This window comes from Pseudophryne corroboree, chromosome 2 (assembly GCF_028390025.1).
Source record: "Pseudophryne corroboree isolate aPseCor3 chromosome 2, aPseCor3.hap2, whole genome shotgun sequence".
Taxonomy (NCBI): Eukaryota; Metazoa; Chordata; class Amphibia; order Anura; family Myobatrachidae; genus Pseudophryne; species Pseudophryne corroboree.
The window spans coordinates 727,345,946-727,366,802 of record NC_086445.1 but is presented as its reverse complement, the minus strand read 5'-3'; the positions used below and the strand labels follow the sequence as shown (position 1 = coordinate 727,366,802).

Below are 20,857 nucleotides of genomic sequence, written 5' to 3'. Positions count from 1 at the left end.
CTGCGACCCGCATCGGCCCCTTTCCCATCAGCAGTCACCATCCCGGCATATTGCCGGGTTGGTGACGCTGCTGGTGACACGACAGGGGCAGCGCTGGGAGATGACATGATCTCCCAGCGCTGCCCTTCCATACAGTGTAAACGGGCGCCGTGTCGCATCGACACGGCTTCCGTTTATACTACACCTTACCCGGATCATTCCCGTGTCCTACCCAGGTAGCTACCCGGGTAGGATTCCCGGGTCACTTGATCCGAGTTTTTCTGAGGGAGCCGTTTCCACTAGCAAAAAACACGTGTAAATGCGCGCCCCCGTGCATGGATAAATAATGTATAAATAGATAAATAATTTATAATACAACAGCATGACTTCTACTTTCCTAATACACAAGTGATGTCATGTTAGTATAGGTATAAACTGCTGGAAATAATAGTTGTATATCAATCTCAAAGTTCAGCAATCTGATTGGTTGCTATGGGCAACATCTCCACTTCTATAAACCCACATATACCCCTGACTAGCCATATCATTTACATCAGAGTATGCTTTACCCCACATATTCTGTCAATCTGCATTCAAGCAAATCAATCAATAGCATAGCTACTGTTCTTAATGGGCAGAGAGTACAAAAAATTTGTTTTGCAATATAAGTTTATATAGATTTAAAAAAATATTAAAGCAGTATACACATCATACAAGCATGTTTACAAACTGGGGGTGTCACAGTCACATCCAAAGTCCTCTGTTTCAAAGTCTTTTTTTTTTTTTTTTTTTTCCTTACTTGTGCAGTCGGCATAGGAGATTTTGTTGTGTACAAGTTTCTGGAAAATCCCCATGGCCTTCCAAGCAGCTTCATAAAGTTTGCTGACTTTACCAGTACAAACATATTCACCTAAATTTATTTAATTGCAGTCTTCCAAGCAGGATGAAGACTTTAACCATAAAAATGACAAAGTGTGCACGATAGGCGCAGTCACATCCTTCCAGTGAACTGTATCCTTGTTTTTGAAAGTGGAAAACTATCATGTAGGTTGTTACTGCAGGGGTTTCCAAATTTTTAACCATTTAGTGACTTCTGCAGTAAATAATTTGTTACTTTTGCTTTCAACATCAATATATGTATGTATACTTATAGCATATTGATCAAAAGCACTTGTTTACGAGGTTCAGTCTCCATTAATGAGAAAAAGTCTCACAGCAGGAGAAAGCTGTAAAGCAGCGGTCTGGTGGGTACCATTAGAAGACCAGGAATCACAATTTTTGAACCACTTATTTTATTGCAATCTTCTCATACAGAAAGGCCTGATTCTTAGCTGGCCTTCATCAGAGTCCGCATTACATCCTGGGAAGTGTAGTCTTGTCTTTAGTGCCTTGCAGAATTACTTAAATAAGAAGCCATGCAGATGTACTACACTTACACCCAGAATCCCGCGGGGCCCCGTGACTTCTTGTCAAATGTGCAGGCTGTTTTTTAATTCAAGTCTGGTCCACCCACTCTGGCCTTTTTGGTGCCTTGCATGTATGTACATCTACAGTCTCCTCACATTCTTTACAGCGCACTGCACAACACCAGTGGAATTTACACTCGCATTTGGTGGTCCGGGTGACTCGGGTGGTGTCGTAGCCCCTACCACAACACATAACTTCACAGCCATCTGTCCCACGGGAGCCCTTGTCACAGATCCTTCCTGCAGTGCCCAATGAGCCTGGAAAGAGATCAAGATGCAGCATATTACCAAAAGTCCAGTTGTGCCAAAACCACAAACACTATACAGGGGAGATTCATATGTTTGAAGTCAGTTGGGAGTCTGTTTTTTTCCTATCTAATAGACAGGAAAAAACAGACACCTAACCAACTTTTCAAACATTTGAATTCCACCCTACAAGTGGTAACTTTATCACCATTGGTCGCAATCTGTAACCAAAATGTGGTGACACATCATTTACTGTGTCAAACCTACCAGCATACACATCATACCACATAGAACTGACACTGTACTAGAAAGCAAACACATACTCAAAATGAATTACTGTAACAAACTCCTGCAAACTAGGAAGTTGGGTAGACTTAAGGCGCATACACACTTGGCAATAAAATGAACGTCGTCGCTCATTTTCACCTTTCCTGAGCGACGCCATTCACTTTCTTGGCAAGTGTGTATGCCGGTGACGGCGACCGATGTGCGGCCCCGTGGGTCGTTAATGACCCTTGCTATCGGCCGTGCATGCCTGCTCAATCTGGACTGTCGTCCAAGAGCTGCATGCACGGCCCGGCCGCGGCATGACGTCACCGAGCGATATGGTCATTATATCACTCAGTGTGTATGCACTGCCGCTGACTGCCAAGCCCGGGATAGGCAACCACTAGACAACGTCGCTCATAGAGTACGTTGTCTAGTGTGTATTCACCTTAAGAGTTGACTAAGGGGAGCTTTAAGCTAGGCTGATAGTTTGTGCAGTTTTCCACCCCATTGGTTTGTTCCATCTCGAGGCTGGTCAGAGACGTAGACTGGACCTCATGCAGTTGCAACATCTGCCCCTATATATCCACTGTTACAAAGTACTAGCAGGGGTTAGTCTAAGGTAAGATAAAAGTGAGGAATCGGTCTCTGCCACAAGGATTTTGGGGAACAATTTCGAAATATCTTAAATACATGTTTTTCATACGCCTAGAAATTCATTCTTGCTGCCACTTTGGAAGTTGTATTAATAAATAAGACGCTTATGCACAAATGTGACACATACACCAAGTAAGCATACTAAATGAAAAACAAAACAAAACTATAGCAGTCAATCAGATTATCAGCAGTCTGTTTCAATGAAAGCAAAGACATATTGGGTACGATGTTGTAATTTTATTAGCCCTGGTTACAGTTATTTGTGTAACATGTGTCACCCAGTAACAACTTCTATAAGTGCCTGGAAGGCTTTCCTAAAACCTGAGGTTGCATGTTCTGAAATCATCCAGTGCATGACATCACTGCTCCTCTTTGTAACTTGCACTAGTAAAGTGAAATACCACCTCAGACATAGTTGACTCAGCAAAAAGAACAGAGCCTGATTGATGTACATGAACAATCAATGCAGACTGTCCACTCATCTGACAGATTACTGATTTCATGATGTCTGTTCTTGATCTGCTTCTTTTCAATGTCTGACAATATAATTGCTAGGATATTGTTTCCTTAATGTTCCTGCTTTGCACTGTAACACCTTAAAGCAGCAAGTTTATTATATTTTTAGTGTTAAGTTTTACACACTTCTTAGTAGAACAAAGTCTAAATGAATAATTACAGTACCAGCTTTAAGACTGCAGTAGCTCTGTTTTATATCTCCATAACAGTGATTTGACATCAATAGTGCTTGGTCCCCCACATTAAAATGGCATTGTATTACTTTGATATGAAGCTCCTGTTCATCTTTCTCTCTGGACCTCATCTCCCTCCAGCAAATGAAGTAAAGGATTAAATGAGAGCCATTAACAATTAGGGCCCTAGGGGAAAGTACTTAAGAAAGATGATTTGAAAAACCATCATGGTAAAATGAACTTGACACCAGAAAAATTCTTTATTACGAAGCTTCACTTTACCACTAGACCTTTCACTGTCAGCCACTTCATCCAGCTCAACTTATCATTTCACCCTGTCATTTAAGAGCACACGGTCGCATGAGTCAGTAGCTGTCTACTGTAGAATCGTATGGATGGACAGGAAGAAATAATTGTCTGTTTTTCTTTCAGTAGCTGCATAATAAACAGTTTGCATAGAAAGAAGAAAAAAAGGACTTTGTTAAACTCAGCTGTGTCTCCTACATTGTCAGAGCAGGGGGCAGGACGGTGACTGCATCAGCTACAGCCACTAGAAGCCAGGTAAGTATAGTAGGTGAGTGGCTTCACATTGGAAATGCTTAAGCTAATCACAGTCGGGATTGGCAGTCCCAGGAGTGGAAACATCTGCCCCTGAGAATGCCTGTCCTGTGTGCGGGACTGCCTGTCCGGTGTGTGATTAACAGAGAATGCTTCTAATGTGAAGCTGCTGTGCTCATAGGTGGTCACGGGATACGGTCATTAGGTCAATCACACTTAGGTCGACAGTCATTAGGTTGATCACTATTAGCCGACATGCAATAGGTTGACACGGCCACTATGTCTACATGGTCACTAAGTCGACGTGTACTAGGTCAATATGGAAAAAGGTCGACATGCGTTTTAGCTTTTTTTTCTTCATTTTTAAAACTTTTTTATACTTTACAATCCACATGGACTATGATTGGGAATAGTAACCTGAAGCGAGCAAAGCGAGCCATGCGAGGGGACAGTAATTGGGGTTCCCCATCACTTTACGAAGAAAACAACACAAAAAAGTAAAAAAACTCACGTCGACCTTTTTCCATGTAGACCTTGTTCATGTTGACCTAATGACCATGTTGACATAATGCATGTCGGCCAATAGTGGTCGACCTAATGACTGTCGACCTAAGTGTGGTCGACCTAATGACCCATACCCTATTTCACTAGGGAGAGGACTGAAAAGCTGCAGCCTAAGCAAACTCCGTCACTGATTAAAGGATAAATGTTTATCACCTGCAAACAAATAGTGCTTGCTATTATTGTTATTTTGCTCATTTTTTAGTTTACCAATATATCCAGAGATCTTCATTAAAATTTATTTTTTCCAACTAACTCTTGAAGAAGCCATAAAGATTCTATTAATAATATATGGAATATCCTCTGAAACTTCTGACTTGTACACTTCCTAAATGTTTGCAATCCTAAGCACTTTTTATCTAGGAGTAATTATTTTCTTTTTTCTTTTCTTATGTTGTTGTACCATATTAGTATAAATATGGTCATGAGTCAAAAGCAACTCTAGATGTATCCAGCTATAGGAGGATAATAAGTTATCATTGTAATGATATTAGACAATGGGGGGAATTCAGTTGATCATGAAAACTTTTAGCACTAAAAAAAAAACAGACTTTATCACGATTTATTGAATGATGTTATCAGGCAATTCAACTGAGTTCCATTTTTTGGAGCGAAAGCTGAGCCATATTCATGCAAAAACAACAGGTTCTGTAATAAGTTCCCGGATCCATGTGTTTTTGTGTTCATGGCCGCGAAAATGGGTCAGTAATTGGGAATTTTTTCCTCCTGTCTCTGAACAGGTGGAAAAAAAAATCCCTGATATTGCCCACTGTTGGTGCTAATCCAGGGATCAATTAGCCATGGTAATTTATGGCGGCTAATTGAATTTTTTCCAGTGTCTGTGTAATGGTAGAGTAGGAGGCCTGAGCAATACCTGATCCCCATTACATTGTTTTATTAGTAATAGTTCTTCTCAACATTTACCTTTAGTAATAGAAATGTACGACTTAACTGTTAAGGCTCATGTAAAGAGTACAGTAGTAATTATGTAGATCATTGGATTAAATGATGCTGTATCCTACTAATCTTACAAAGTCTAAAATCCATAGGGGACTATGTGTCAACCATTCTTTCAATGCAGAGCCCACCAGGTAGCGACCTGGAAAATGGGACCACAAAGCTTTGTTGGGCCACCTTTTGCCGTTAATATGGCCTGAATTCTTGTGGGCAATGGATTCTACTAACTCAGTATTTTTTGTGGGGAATATTATCCCAAATACAATAAACTGCATCTTTCACTTCCGGAAAGTTTGATGGTTGTCAGATCCTCCTTTAGACCTCATCCCATACATTTTAATGTGACAGAGGTCTGAGGACTGAGAACGACACTACAGCAGAGAAAAGTCTTTGACATGCTCCTTAAACAATTACCATACAATGTGAGACGTATAACTTGGAGCATTGTCCTGCTGGAAGATTTCAATGCCATTGGGAAAAACCATCAACATAACTGGGTGCACTTGGTTGACAACAATATTTAAATAACCTTGGCCAGTCAGATGTTATCCCACACAAATCAAAAAGTTCTGACACTCTCATGAAAATATGCTCCATACCATAACGTTGCCTCCACCAGCCGGAAGAGTTATGACAAAGCAAGAAGGATCCATGCTTTTGTGCTGTTGTGCCATCTGCATGGTGTACTTGTCAGACCATATAGACCATTTCCAATCATTTACTGTCCAATTCCTGTGTACTAAGCAAACTGGAGGCATTTCTCCATGTTTGCAATTATAGCAATGGCGTACAGACAGGCCTTCTGCAGACCATACAATGTAATGTGCAGCATACTGTTTATTGAAAATCCCTCTGAATTGCTTCCTTTTTCAGATTCTCTATTAAAAAGTGTGATCTCATTGAAAAATGTACAGCCAGTCATCCTACAGCCCACTGTCATACCTGCCTATTTGACATTTTTCACGCATTAGCACTTTCCCTTGGATTTGCCCTCCTGGAGGGTGTGGTATATTTTCTAGACCACAGGTTCTCAAACTCGGTCCTCAGGACCCCACACAGTGCTTGTTTTGCAGGCCTCCTCACAAAATCACATGTTAAATAATTAGCTCCACCTGTGTACCTTTTAAAATGTGTCAGTAATTGATTAATTAATACACCTGTGCACTTGCTGGGTTCCCTGCAAAACATGCACTGTGTGGGGTCCTGAGGACCGAGTTTGAGAGCCACTGTTCTAGACCATAGGTTCTCAAACTCGGTCCTCATTACCCCACACAGTGCATGTTTTAAAGGTAACCAAGCAGGTGCACAGGTGTATTAATTACTCACTGACACATTTTAAAAGGTACACAGGTGGAGCTTATTATTTCACTTGTGATTTTGTGAGGAGACCTGCAAAACATGCAGTGTGTGGGGTCCTGAGGACCAAGTTTGAGAACCTGTGTTCTAGACATTCACAATGTCACCAATAGGTATGTCAACATGGTCTTAATGTCGATATTGACAACGCCAATCGTGATATTGTGTCAAGATTGTTGAAAGGTCAACATAGTTTTTTTAGTCCCTAAACGGTAGTCCCTAAAAAGTAATCCTAATGCAACTCATAACCCTAATTGTTACCCTGACCCTAACAGTAACCCTAATGGTTACCCTGACCCAAACAGTAACCCTAATGGTTACCCTGACCCTAACAGTAACCCTAATGGTAATGTCGGCATTTCAGTTGTCAACATTCTGTGATGTTGACATTTTGCAGGTGTCTGCATTACATTTTAATCATGTCAGCATAATCACTATCGCCCTACTGTCCGCATTGTGAATGTTGACATCAGGATCGGAGACATGATTGTGACTGCATACTGTCCTGGAGGGCACTACAAAAATGTGTTTGGCACATGCCAAATTATTTATCTATGGAGTGGGGGCCATATATTTTACTTCCTGGCCCTGTGTTTACTGCACAGAGTGATTTTGTTACACAGAAGGGGCTTCAGGATAATCCCTAGCAAGATAAATGCAAAATAGTCTAATAGAAATGTGGATTATCAGTAATGAATAGATCCAGTTTACAGTGAATCTATTTATGGAGTAACCCAATTAGCCTAGCATCATCCCCAATTAAAAAAAAAATGGGGGGGTGTATGTTTAATTACAAGTCCATGTGTGTGATTAGTAAATTTGTTACCTAATAGCAATAGGACTATCAGGACTAGGAACTGCTTAAGAAAAAATGAAAATGAATGTAAACCATTAGCAGAGCAACAAAATCACATTACTCCTCTCCCGAGAATATTGTTTTGTTGTGAATCAGAGATCAGCCAACCAAGTAAAACAGCAATTCTGTGACTAAGTTGTACAGGTCTAAACTTTTATAAAATGACGACTTTAGGATAATGATGAAATGATAAAACACATAAAAGTGAATAGATCTTATGTATCAAAGCAGTAACCGATTACTTTTAAACAAGAGGAAGCATGTGAATACTTTGTTTTGGCTGCCAGAAGATCAAACAAGGTGCTGAGTTTTGCAAGAGCTATCTCCTGATTGTAGCTGCATTTAGCTGCAGGGCATTTTTTACATGACAAAAATGCTTCTTTAACTGAGGAAGACAAATGAGCCATACCTGCAGACTTGTCCATCACACAATAATCAGGAGAATTCTCAAAGTACACAAGGTCCTTCTTTGTGGGCTTTCTGAAGTTTTGATTGGCCACTGTGAAGCTAATACCATCTTGATTCATGGTGACCTGGATTGCCCCGTTGTATTTCCTTCTGAGATAGTCCCCTGTTTTTCGAAAATCTGACATGGCTCGCCAACAAGTCCTTAATGTGCATGACCCACTGACCCCATGGCACTTACATTCAAGCTTCATAAAACGTTTTACTGCCTGTGAGACAGAGGATAGGGATTACAGTGGAACTTCACATTGAAATACAAGTTGTTAATCACTCATCACACATAAAATACTATATACAGGTTTTACAATCACTATGACAAAATGTTTTGCTACATAGTATAACGGCTTAGGGGGTTTATTTAAAATGTTTTGCAACTAGGAAAATATTTGACTCTGTGTAATAGCACAATTTTAGTAAATTAGGCTGGATACCTTCTGATATTGTGCTTGCTTTTTTAATTAGTAAAAACACAAGACTGACATGGAACCATGTTGAGATTATTGGAAGTGGATTTCCCCAACACATATGGATAACACATATGCTACTAAATGAACAAAAGTGGGTTCTGTGACATTAGTAGCAATGCATAGTACTAGCCTATAAAAATAAATATATAACCCTTATATTACTGCAGGCTTCCTAAAGGTAATTAGTGAAATACAAATGACACGACTATTCTATCACTAAGCAGCTCAGAACAAATATATCAAACATGCAGCTGATGATATGGGCATAGGAAATCTGGCAGATTAATGGTGCCCATCAACCCCTCCTCTTCAGATGTTATCTTATGGCTCCCTTTGAAACCATAACTATTTACTCTCTTTCAGCTACAGAACCATAAATTACCCAGCATGGAAATGTATTTATTGCACAAAATATTTCTGCCTTAACCTCCAGTGGGATCTTTCCAAATAGCATTAATAGTTTACAAAGTTTAGATCTGTTCTCCCTAGACCTGGACACATGGACACATCTGGAATAAGGGGGAGGATATGACTTGTTCCGTACTCCCATTTTTTTGTTTTTCTACTAATTTCAATATTGAGAAATTTTAGAACATGATGCACCATTTGGTTTCCTTCTGAGATAAATGAGCTGAGCAATCAATTCATCACTATTGCTCATCGAGGCAGATAATTATTATTATTTTTTTTTATAAAATCTCATGTTTGCACCAATACACAAGATTTTCAATGGAACTCACCATCCTGCCACAGCCGTTATTGTGCATGTTCATCAAGGCCCGTGCATCCTTTACTTTTCTTTCCTTGGCATCTACGAAATCCTTGGCAAACTCAATCCCAAAGTCAATGTTGTCACTGCAACCTCCCCAGTCAAACTCCCCTCGCTCATCTCTGTAGCGCCCCCTCTTCTTGGGGTCACAGTTGCATGATTTAAGTTCTCCTTGACTGCAAGCGCGGGTAATAGCATAAACCACTCCAGCGTAGGAAATGGCATAGACAAATGCTGCTTCTCGACTGCCTAAAAGAGAACAAAATCCAATTATTAAAGTATAACTAGTATATGTCTGGACAGTGAAAATACCCATAATTGGCATAGACCCGCTGTGTATAACACAACTTACTAAAGAGAACTAAACAAATGACTTCCCTACTTATAGACCTTTCTAATCCAATATTTAAGCACTTTTACCTATGAAATTGTGTGTGCCCACATATCTTGGTGATCTGGAATTTATTTTTTATTCAATTTATTAAGGACCATTTGTCAGGACACAAGTTTCATCCTGGTGATGAGTAAAAAAAAGTGATATAATACGTATGGTGTTATCACTTTTCTTCTGTATTTCAGCCCAGCTGCACAACTGCGCATGAGATGCCACTAGGACGCACATGTACAAAGAGTGGGCATAAGGTGGTGATAGATAACAGAGACAAGCTTAGCTTTTTGGAACCTGTTAAATAGCCTCTTGAAGCCATTCCCACAGAAAACTATGGTTACGGCTGCGGTGACCTCTGTTGTTCACAAAGCAGGCCATATCTCTAACATCTTTTGCTTTACAGCCTTCTTAAATAGGAATGATACTTAATTTTGCCTTAAACATGTGGAAACTGGCATTAATTACTTTAAGAAATAGGCCCCCTAATCATAGTAACTTATTAACTCTACCAGTGTACTTAATTTTCTCTCTCATTTCTTGTCAAATTTTAGGGACTTTAATTTTCCTTAATTTGATAAAACAAATGAAATAAAAAACAAGTTATGAACAGGCCCACAAACACTAAAGATTATAATGTAAGCTAATGCTACTTCGTAAACAGGCATTTAACAGTAGAGAAACAGGCACAGCCAATTAAAATCATTGTCATTTATAGTTGTCATACATATGCACAACACTGTACATGACTTGTGGTATATTACAGTATGTTGAAGTTAAGGGGGGTACACATGGGAAGATGTGTGCTGAGCAATCTATCACAGAACGCTCAGTACAAAGCTCAGCACACAGCGCGATGTGCAGTGCATTGCTATCGCTATGTCGCATACACACGGAGAGATCTGTGCTTAATGTCTAAGTAATCTAGTCAGTGCGACACCCAATGCAGCACCCCCTGAGTCTTTCTGCGTGCCAAAGGCATGCGACCCGAATAGAGGGCATGGCTTTGTGGAGGGGATGTGGTTTCACATCCCGATCCCTCATTTTCTTCACAGGGGGGGTCCAGGAGATGTGGGCTGCCCCCGGAGCCGGCTGTGTAGCAATGCCGGCTCCAACACTGTGGGGCAGATGTATTAAGCCTGGAGAAGTGATAAAGCAGTGATAAGTGCAAGGTGATAGCGCACCAGCCAATCAGCTACAATATGTAAATTGACAGGACGTGATTGGCTGGTGCATTATCACCTTCCACTTATCATTGCTTTATCACTTCTCCAGACTTAATACATCTGCCCCTGTGAGAGGAGCCGGGTGCTGCAAGTAATGCTACAGTGCAGCACCCAGCTCCTGTTATTGAGCAGGAGCCTGTATTTTGGTGTCATCCCTCGGCGGGTGACACCCGGGTGCAGGCCGCACCCCCAGCAGCCCCCTTTTGATGCCACTGGTTCAGTCTATACAGACTTTGTCTCATGCACAATATTATAAAAAAATTTGTTTAAAAATAGCTTCAGGCTGTGAGTATAAGGTGAATATGAACTTTGTGTTTATACTTGGGTCCCACCCCCTAAAGATCTCATTATGTTATGCAAATATTCCAAAATATGGAAAAATCCGAAATCCAAATACTTCTGGTCCCAAGCATTTTGGATAAGGGAGGCTCAACCTGTACCTGCACATATCACAGGACAGTGGTGCAATATTACAGGACTCTGATAGTATTTAAGAAGTATTTTAGTAATTTCCAAGTCTGTGATCATTTCATAGATATAATGAAATGCAGCTGTTATGAAGCACATTCCAATCTCATCCAGGCGAGAGTCACTCAACTTCACTTTTATCTCTTACTAGTGAACATCTTCAAGAATCGCAGATCTGAAATGCACCATAAATCCAGCAAAATAAAAAGGTTAAAAATAATGGGCTCTCCTGGGCACAGTCTGGTATTTTATAGGTATTTCACCACTCCGTAAAATTTGTGTAAATTAGAATAGCATCAATGAGGAAAACGAGGGTTTCAAAACTATGTGTCAAGACTAGAAGCTGCATTTAAGACAAAAATTTAGTACAGTTTAGTAAAATAATGTACTTCCTCAACACATCAGAATTATGTCAGATAGACTGTGTTGGAGATTATGCTTCCAATATGTCTTTTAGTCAGAGCCAAATGATTATCTGGCACATAAACCACAGGGGGCTTATTGACAAGTCCCATAAAAATGATACATGGGTTCCAGTTGCGCACCCAATCTTCCTTTCATTACCACCATAAAGCACACAGCTTTTTAGGGAAAGACAAAAAGTAAGATTTTCCATATTGGACACAGGCTCTCTATACTGTATGAATAAAATCTACTCACACACAGCACTGAGCCAACAGAGTTGGTGGACACCAATTTTGTATGGTGATATTAGCTCTAAGTTACATATGCACAGAATTAAGTGTATCTATGGACACAAACTGTACACAGAGAGCCCATTAAGCATTCCCCATATGCCAATTTTTATTGCATGCCCAGGGCCACAGGTATATCTTCTGGAAGCCAGCACTACAGGATGTGGCCAAGTCTGTGTGGGGCATGGCTATTCATCTCTGTGAATACTGGGTCCGTCTTTATATTTTTTGACACCTGTTGAAGGGGGAATGAACATGCCATCTTAGTGGCATGGATGCTGCTCAGCAATCCGGGCCCCAGGAAGCATATCATTAGTGATTACTGGAGGCCTGGTGTAAAGACAAAGGTGTGCAATGGTGAAGATGCTGCTTGCAGTGCTATCTAGTCATGCTTGGGATAGGCATATGAATATCTTTACAAAGAACTAAGGATCAAAAAGGGTTGAGATTACCTAAAGTATAAAAAAAGGGTCAGACTGGATGGGCCAAGTGGTTCTTATCTGCTGTCAAATTCTATGTAGTCACTTCTGATTGTCTGATTGACCCCAGGGGCCTATTTACTAAGACTTGGATGGAGATAAAGTGGATGGAGGTAAAGCACTAACCAATCAGCTCCTAACTGCCATGTCACAGGCTAAGTTAGAAAAATGTCAATTAGGAGCTGATTGGCTGGTACTTTATCTCTGTCCACTTTATCTCCATCCAAGGCTTAGTAAATAGACCCCTTATCATTCACTGGAGCAGAGGTATTAACCTGGAGAAGGCATAAGTAAGTGATAAACCAGTGATATGTGCAAGGTGATGAACCAACCAATCAGCTCCAATATGTAAATTAACAGTTAGGAGCACATTGGCTGGTATGTTTATCACCTTCCACATATCACTGGTTTATCACTTCCTTATGCCTTCTCCAGGTTAATATATCTACCCCATTATGCTAGTGAGAGAGAAGTGATCCCATAAACATTGCGTAAGAATAAAAATGTGCATATGCCTGAGAACAGGGCTGGATTAAGGTTTGTGGGGTCACACCTCCAGTCCCTGCCCTCTATATTCCAGGACTGATGACCCCCCACAATCCCTTGTGCGATGCAGGGGTGCAGGCAAGGAAGAAGGTGCAGTGCTGTTGGGCTGGGAAAGGAGCCTGATGGGGGAAGTGATGCCATCAACAAACTGCTCACTGTCATCTCAGTGTCAGTAGCAGAGCTGGTGCAAGGTCTCTCTGCACCCTAGGCAAAGCTTCAGCCTAGTGCCCTCTATCCTACATTCCCCACCACCACCTCTCGGAGGGGAGATGCAGGTGGGCTGGGGTGAATTGCATCATTATACATATGATTAGACCTGCAGCAGCAGCCAGCGCAGTGTAAAAGGAGGAGGCTGCATACAGAGCTAACCTTCAGATTTTTGCTAGATTCATTCAGTGGCGCCCTCCAGAGACCAGCGCCCCTAGGCAGCCCCCTAAAGCTGCCTAATGGTAGAGCCGGTAAACAATATACTAAAACCTGTCATACTTGTCATATACTGCACCTTTGGCCAATATCCTGCACTGAAAGGGACAGTAGGAAAATGTCATACATGTATCATATGGGATACAGTTATTTATTTTGTCTCACAATGGGGTGGATGTATCAAGCTGTGAAAAGAATTGGGAGGTAGACCATAGAAAACAATCAGTTTTGAGGAAGCATTTATCAAGCATATTCTATAAAATTATAGGTACGTGCTGATTGGTTGATATGGGCAACTTCTCCACTGCTTGGTACAGTACATCAACCCCAATGCTCCTAAATGAACAGATAGCGATAATCAACAATTAGTAGTAAATATAAATACTCTACCAGGAAAGGGAATTCCTTATTTTCTCTCTTATAAGTATGGGAGCCATGTGTATAATACACTAAAATTTGTAAAAGAGCACTTGTGTTTTGGTTGCGTGATGCAGGCATCCACACTACTGCATATTTTCTTCAAGACAGTTCCTCCATCACTGAAATACCTGACACCCTTCCTGAATCTCTATCCAAATATTTACATATCCAATAACTGTTTAGATATTTCACTGTTGGGCTGAGACATCTGCAACTTACACTGTTTTTTGCACAGTAATAAGCAGGGATGGCCACTTGATTCATTTATATAACAATCAAGCACATAACAGGATAAGGAGAGGCATAACAGAAGGGCAGGCCACAACAGACACATTTGTTTACAGGAAACAGATTGCTCTCCGTTGACAGTCCCAATCCGTCTCAGCAAGGTATCTGCTTAAATTCCCTGTTTAATAGCTGGACGATAAGTAACAACCAATAATGCTTAAAACTTTTTACGAACTTTTTTTTTTTTAATAATACTGAAAACTGAAACCATTGCAATCTAATAAATGCTGAGATGCAGTGCTGTGAACATAATTTAAACAAAACATGACACAAACCTATATTTAACATGTAATTCCAGCAAAAATGAAAACTAGCTGGACTTTTGGAAAATCAAATAATAGTTGAAACATGTCCTAATTGTCTTCCATCCAACTACAGTGGTACAGTCTCCTTCCCTCTGAATCTATTACTGTTAAAACACTATTACACCTCTGTTTCCCAATTCTGCTGCCTGGGAGTCATTTATGACTCTTCCCTCTCCTTTGCCCCCACATTCAATCTCTTGCCTTATCCTGTCAGTTCCAGCTCTGCAACATCACTCACATCAACCCCTTCCTCACTCAGGATGCCTCTAAAACCACTGTCCTCTCGCATATTATCTTTCACCTTGACTACTGCAACTTTCTCTACACTGGCCTCCCCAACTCCAATCTTGCTCTTCTCCATTCTGTACTCAAGACTGCAGCTAGACTCATCTATCACTCCAGCCACTGAATACTGTATCTGCTGCCCCTTTCCACCAAGGGATTCACTGGCTCTCCTTCCCCGACAAATTCTCTTCAAACTCCTCCATGTCAAGGCCCTATCCAACTACACTCCTCCCGACATCTCCAACCTCATCTCTGTACACACTACCTCCTGCCCTCCCCAGTCAGCCAGTGTCCACCGCCTTTCCTTCCCTCTGGTTACCACATCTTACTCCAGAATCCAAGATTTCTCCCATGCTTCCACCTACCATTGGAACAATCTTCATTGCTATATTAGGTTAACCCCCAACCTGTATTGCTTGAAGGTGACACTGAAAATCCACCTGTTCATAAAAGCATGTCATTCCACCACTTAACCATGTCACCACATACTCTACCTCACCCTCTTACACCCTCCAACTCTCTCACTCTTGCTTCCTGCCCTTACCTCCCCTTACACTGGCTCACTCTTTGGGGAGTATTCAATTGTTTGAAAAGTCTAATAGACACGAAAAAACAGACACCCAACCGACTTTTCAAACATTTGAATTCCCCCCTTTATGTCTTCCATTTGTCTCACCTTTTCCCTTTAGACTGTAAGCTCCATGACCAGGGCCCTCCTCCTTCCTGTTCTCATTACCTACTTCTCTTACACACAAGCTACACTCTACAGCTCCTCCTTGGGCTCCCGGCCCCGGGACTCCACTCATTTGTTGTTTTCTTTTTCTCAGCCGCTCTAGACCTGTTATCTGTGCCCATGCTCATGGATTTCATCTTTCACGTTTCATCTTACGCTGAATATTTCCATTGTACCTGTTAAGGGCCCTACACACTGGCAGATAACACACAACGATATGAACGTTCTTGTTCATTAATGAATGAGAACTTGTTCATATCATTAAGGGTGTATGCACCAATGATGAACGATGCGCGGCCACCTCTTAGGATAAGATTAGCTGTTAATAGCTTCTCGTGCAAAAAGCGACATAAAGCCTATATAAGAAGCATTATGATGGGACATGCATCATACCAATACTTGTTATAGTATGTTATTATTGCCATCTCAGGATGGGGATAAAATAAAATTGTTATATGAATAAAGCATTTTTGAATGATCAATATTTTTTTTTAAACATTTGATTTTGTTCTTCAACTATTATTATTATTATTATTGTTATTATTATTATGACTATTATTACTTTAATATTTTTACTAAGAGGAACTACAAGCTCACAGTCAATGTGTGACCCAGCTACAGTAGCTGAAACACACATACTCCTATCCCTGGAGACTGGCCTTACCCTTAGCACTCCATACCAATATGGACTCAGCCGCCTCCGAAATATTTTAATGATAATTTGTGGCAATCAGTGCTGTTTCTTGCGGCGGGCAAGCACTTTCAAACCCCCCTCCCCTCTCCTCCCGAGTGCCCAGCTCGGGGGGCGGGGTTTCGCGGAATGACGCGTTTGTGTCGTGACGCAATCGCGTCATTCTGCAAAACCGCGCCCCCTGAGCTGGGCACTCGGGAGGAGGGAGAAAGGGGAGCCAAGCCGGCCAGAGCTGCGCAGACGAGGGAGAGGCGGCTGAAGAGCGGGAAGAACCGCTTCAAATGTAAGTCAGCCGCTCTCCCTCTCTCTCTCTCCCTCCTCCCCCCCCCCCCCACCTGCCGTACTGTGAAAAATGGGGTCACTTGTCTGCCGGAATGTGTAAAATGGGGACGCTTGCCTGCCGTACTGTGTAAAATGGGAACACTTGTCTGCCGGAACGTGTAAAAAGGGACACTTTCCTGCCGGAATGTGTAAAATGGGGACATCTGTCTGCCCGAATGTGTAAAATGGGGACACTTGCCTGCCGTAATATGTAAAATGGGGACTCTTGTCTGCCGGAATGTGTAAAATGGGGACACTTGCGTGCCGGAATGTGTAAAATGGGGACACTTGCCTGTTGTACTATGTAAAATGGGGGCACGTGCCTGCCGCAATGTGTAAAATGGGGACACTTGCCTGCCGTAATGTGTAAAATGGGGACACTTGCCTGCCGCAATGTGTAAAATGGGCACACTTGCCTGCCGGAATGTGTAAAATGGGGGCACGTGCCTGCCATAATGTGTAAAATGGGGACACTTGCCTGCCGTAATGTGTAAAATGGGGACACTTGCCTGCCGCAATGTGTAAAATGGGGTCACTTGCCTGCCATGCTGTGTAAAATGGGGGCACGTGCCTGCCGCAATGTGTAAAATGGGGACACTTTCCTGCCGCAATGTGTAAAATGGGGACACTTTCCTGCCGCAATGTGTAAAATAAATGGGGGCACGTGCCTGCCGCAATGTGTAAAATGGGGACACTTGTCTGCCGGAATGTGTAAAAAGGGGACACCTGTCTGCCGGAATGTGTAAAATGGGGACACTTGCCTGCCGGAATGTGTAAAATGGGGACACTTGCCTGCCGTAATATGTAAAATGGGGACTCTTGTCTGCCGGAATGTGTAAAATGGGGACACTTGCCTGTTGTACTATGCAAAATGGGGGCACGTGCCTGCCGCAATGTGTAAAATGGGGACACTTGCCTGCCGGAATGTGTAAAATGGGGACACTTGCCTGCCGGAATGTGTAAAATGGGGACGCTTGCCTGCCGTACTGTGTAAAATGGGGACACTTGCCTGCCGGAATGTGTAAAATGGGGACGCTTGCCTGCCGTACTGTGTAAAATGGGGACACTTGTCTGCCGGAATGTGTAAAATGGGGACGCTTGCCTGCCGTACTGTGTAAAATGGGGACACTTGTCTGCCGGAATGTGTAAAATGGGGACGCTTGCCTGCCGGAATGTGTAAAATGGGGACGCTTGCCTGCCGGAATGTGTAAAATGGGGACACCTGTCTGCCGGAATGTGTAAAATGGGGACACTTGCCTGCCGTAATATGTAAAATGGGGACTCTTGTCTGCCGGAATGTGTAAAATGGGGACACTTGCGTGCCGGAATGTGTAAAATGGGGACACTTGCCTGTTGTACTATGTAAAATGGGGGCACGTGCCTGCCGCAATGTGTAAAATGGGGACACTTGCCTGCCGTAATGTGTAAAATGGGGACACTTGCCTGCCGCAATGTGTAAAATGGGCACACTTGCCTGCCGGAATGTGTAAAATGGGGGCACGTGCCTGCCATCATGTGTAAAATGGGGACACTTGCCTGCCGTAATGTGTAAAATGGGGACACTTGCCTGCCGCAATGTGTAAAATGGGGTCACTTGCCTGCCATGCTGTGTAAAATGGGGGCACGTGCCTGCCGCAATGTGTAAAATGGGGACACTTTCCTGCCGCAATGTGTAAAATAAATGGGGGCACGTGCCTGCCGCAATGTGTAAAATGGGGACACTTTCCTGCCGCAATGTGTAAAATGGGGACACTTGCCTGCCGTACTGTGTAAAATGGGGGCACGTGCCTGCCGCAATGTGTAAAATGGGGACACTTGCCTGTTGTACTGTGTAAAATGGGGGCACTTGCCTGCCGCAATGTGTAAAATGGGGGCACGTGCCTGCCGCAATGTGTAAAATGGGGACACTTGCCTACTGTGCTGTGTAAAATGGGGACACTTGCCTACCGTGCTGTGTAAAATGGGGACACTTGCCTGCTGTAATGTGTAAAATGAGGACTTTTTTTTTTTATCCTGTGATGGCCGTGATGATGAGATCAGATGAGGCCACGCCCATCTTAACAAAACCACGCCCATTTTAACGAGGTCACGCCCCCTTGCCGGGAGCGTGCGCGCCTGCGGCGCGCGCATACTTTTCCTCTTTATATCTATGGGGGGTGGGGGGGGCGGGCATTTTTTCTTATGTGAATGGGGGGGGGGGGGGGGCGCATTTTTAAATCTCGCACTGGGAGCCAAATTGGCTAGAAACGGCCCTGGTGGCAATAACATTTTTTTTTTTCTTTTTTTAACAATCATGAGTATCGGTGCTCGTTATTAAAAATCATTCTCATAAGTATTAATGGTAAAACAAAAAAGTCAAAATTTTATTATATTTTAAAACCAGGGAGGTGATCTTATAGCAATATTTCATTACTCTCACGGATCTTCTAGTCTATGAGATTACTGCAGAATAGCAGCTGAGATGTCGGCCCCTTCATTTAATGTATGTGCATGTGAGCAGCACTAAATTACAAACCTAGCGAAGAATGTGTTAATGAACACAAACTTAACTCAGCCATGTCCACAGAGCTTTCTGTTTTGCATCACATAGATTTTTGCTCTGGCGGAACATGCTGCTGTTTCTTTAAGAATTCTACTCAGGAATTGCTGAGTGCAGGCGGAGGGAGCTCAAAGGTCAACTGAAAAAAACAAATACATTTGTAAATAAACAATATAATAGGAAACTACAGATTAATAAAAGTGCTTCTGTATACAGACATGTTTACATCCTGATCACTTTCTCATATGAGATGAATGGAGGAGTTCTATGGAAAGGGATAAGTATGGTAGCTCATGTGCCCTTTGACTGGTCTGGCAAATTGGTAAATTAACCTTTACCGCTATAGTCCAGTATCCAATAGTATTATCTTAATGATAAATTGCAGCGTTATCAGGCTTATATTATTTTTTCTTTAAATTGCTGCATTTTCTTAAATAAAACCCTTATTCTCAGAAGTCTTAGGGGGATATTCAATTAGCTCCAATAATTGGAGCTATTTAATTCACCCCCTTGTGTATTTCATTGCGGGCCTTTTTTGCCCCCGTTTTTAAGGCACTTTTGCGAATGCCTTTTCCCTCCTTTTTTTTTAGCAAAAAAGTATTGTTGAAAAATGCCTCAAAATCGGCAAAAACGGCCCACGTTTTCACTGGTGCAGGTGCAAAAACACATGGATTCGCTGATCCACATGCTTTTTGCTCCTGACAATTTTTTTCGCCTATGCGAAAAAACGTCCCTGCTATTGCCTAGGTGGAAAAACGACCCTAATTGAATACCCTCCTTAATGGCAAAACACTAAGATCTACATTTAAAAAAAATATTTTCCACTATTTGTCATTCAGTACTGCAAAGGTGATAAAGATGTCATGTATTCAAATAAGCCTACAGGTGCTCAGTCCAATGAGGCTAGCTCCAACACAAATTTTGTGTGAACTATGTATTACAGTATGTGTATCAGGTGATTAGAGTCTAATAAATCAAAGCATGTTACAAACTAGCAACACAGATAATAAGGACCATTTCTGAAATGAAAAATGCAGTCATGCATTGCCTTTTTATTTGCACATTAGGCATTAGCAGCCTGGAAACAGGACAGATTCTGCAGAAGATACTTCCCTATAGCTCCATTTCACCCATAATGGTTTGTTGGAACTACAGGTTTGGGGGTCATTCCGAGTTGATCGCATGTAGCAACTTTTTGCTGCCTGTGCGATCAACTAGACGCCGCCTATGGGGGAGTGTATTTTTGCATAGCAAGGCAGAGATCGCATGTGCAGCCCTGTTATGCGAAAAAAGTTTTGTGTAAAACAAGACCAGGGTAAGAGTTCCTTACCCTGTGCAATGAAACCAGCGTTGCAGGTCCCGGAATTGACGTCAGACATCCGCCCTCCAAACGCCTCGACACGCCTGCATTCGGATCTTCACGCCCAGAAAACAGTGAGTTGACGCCCCGGAATGCCTTCCTCCTGTCAATCTTCTTGCGGTTGCCGCTGCGACCGCTTTCTTCGCTAGCGGCGTAGCTGCCCGGCGACAGCCGTTGCCATGCAATGACACACATGCGCAATGCGGCCACAGCGCATGCGCAGTTCCGACCCGATCACATGGCTGCGACAAAGCGCAGCATGCGATCGGGTTGGAATGACCCCCGATAGCTCCATTTCACCCATAGTGGTATGTTGGAACAATGGAGGCAAGCTATTAATTTGGATTATTAACCAACTTGTGTTTTTAATTACTCCTGAGAATTTATTTAAAGAGTTGGT

The 20,857-nt window shown here is 42.3% G+C and overlaps 1 protein-coding gene across 1 annotated transcript in view; it reads right to left on the bottom strand.

Moving 5' to 3' along the window:
• Window positions 1–399: 399 nt before the first annotated feature.
• The window catches only part of WNT2B (Wnt family member 2B), a 153,135-nt gene continuing 132,677 nt past the window's right edge, over window positions 400–20,857 (bottom strand). Inside the window, exons 3-5 of the mRNA XM_063955380.1 lie at window positions 9,265–9,542; window positions 8,002–8,266; window positions 400–1,703 (exon numbers count right to left, since the gene is read on the bottom strand). Of these exons, the coding sequence (XP_063811450.1) occupies window positions 1,474–1,703; window positions 8,002–8,266; window positions 9,265–9,542 (773 nt within the window). The 3' untranslated portion in view covers window positions 400–1,473. The remainder of the gene's footprint in view (window positions 1,704–8,001; window positions 8,267–9,264; window positions 9,543–20,857) is intronic.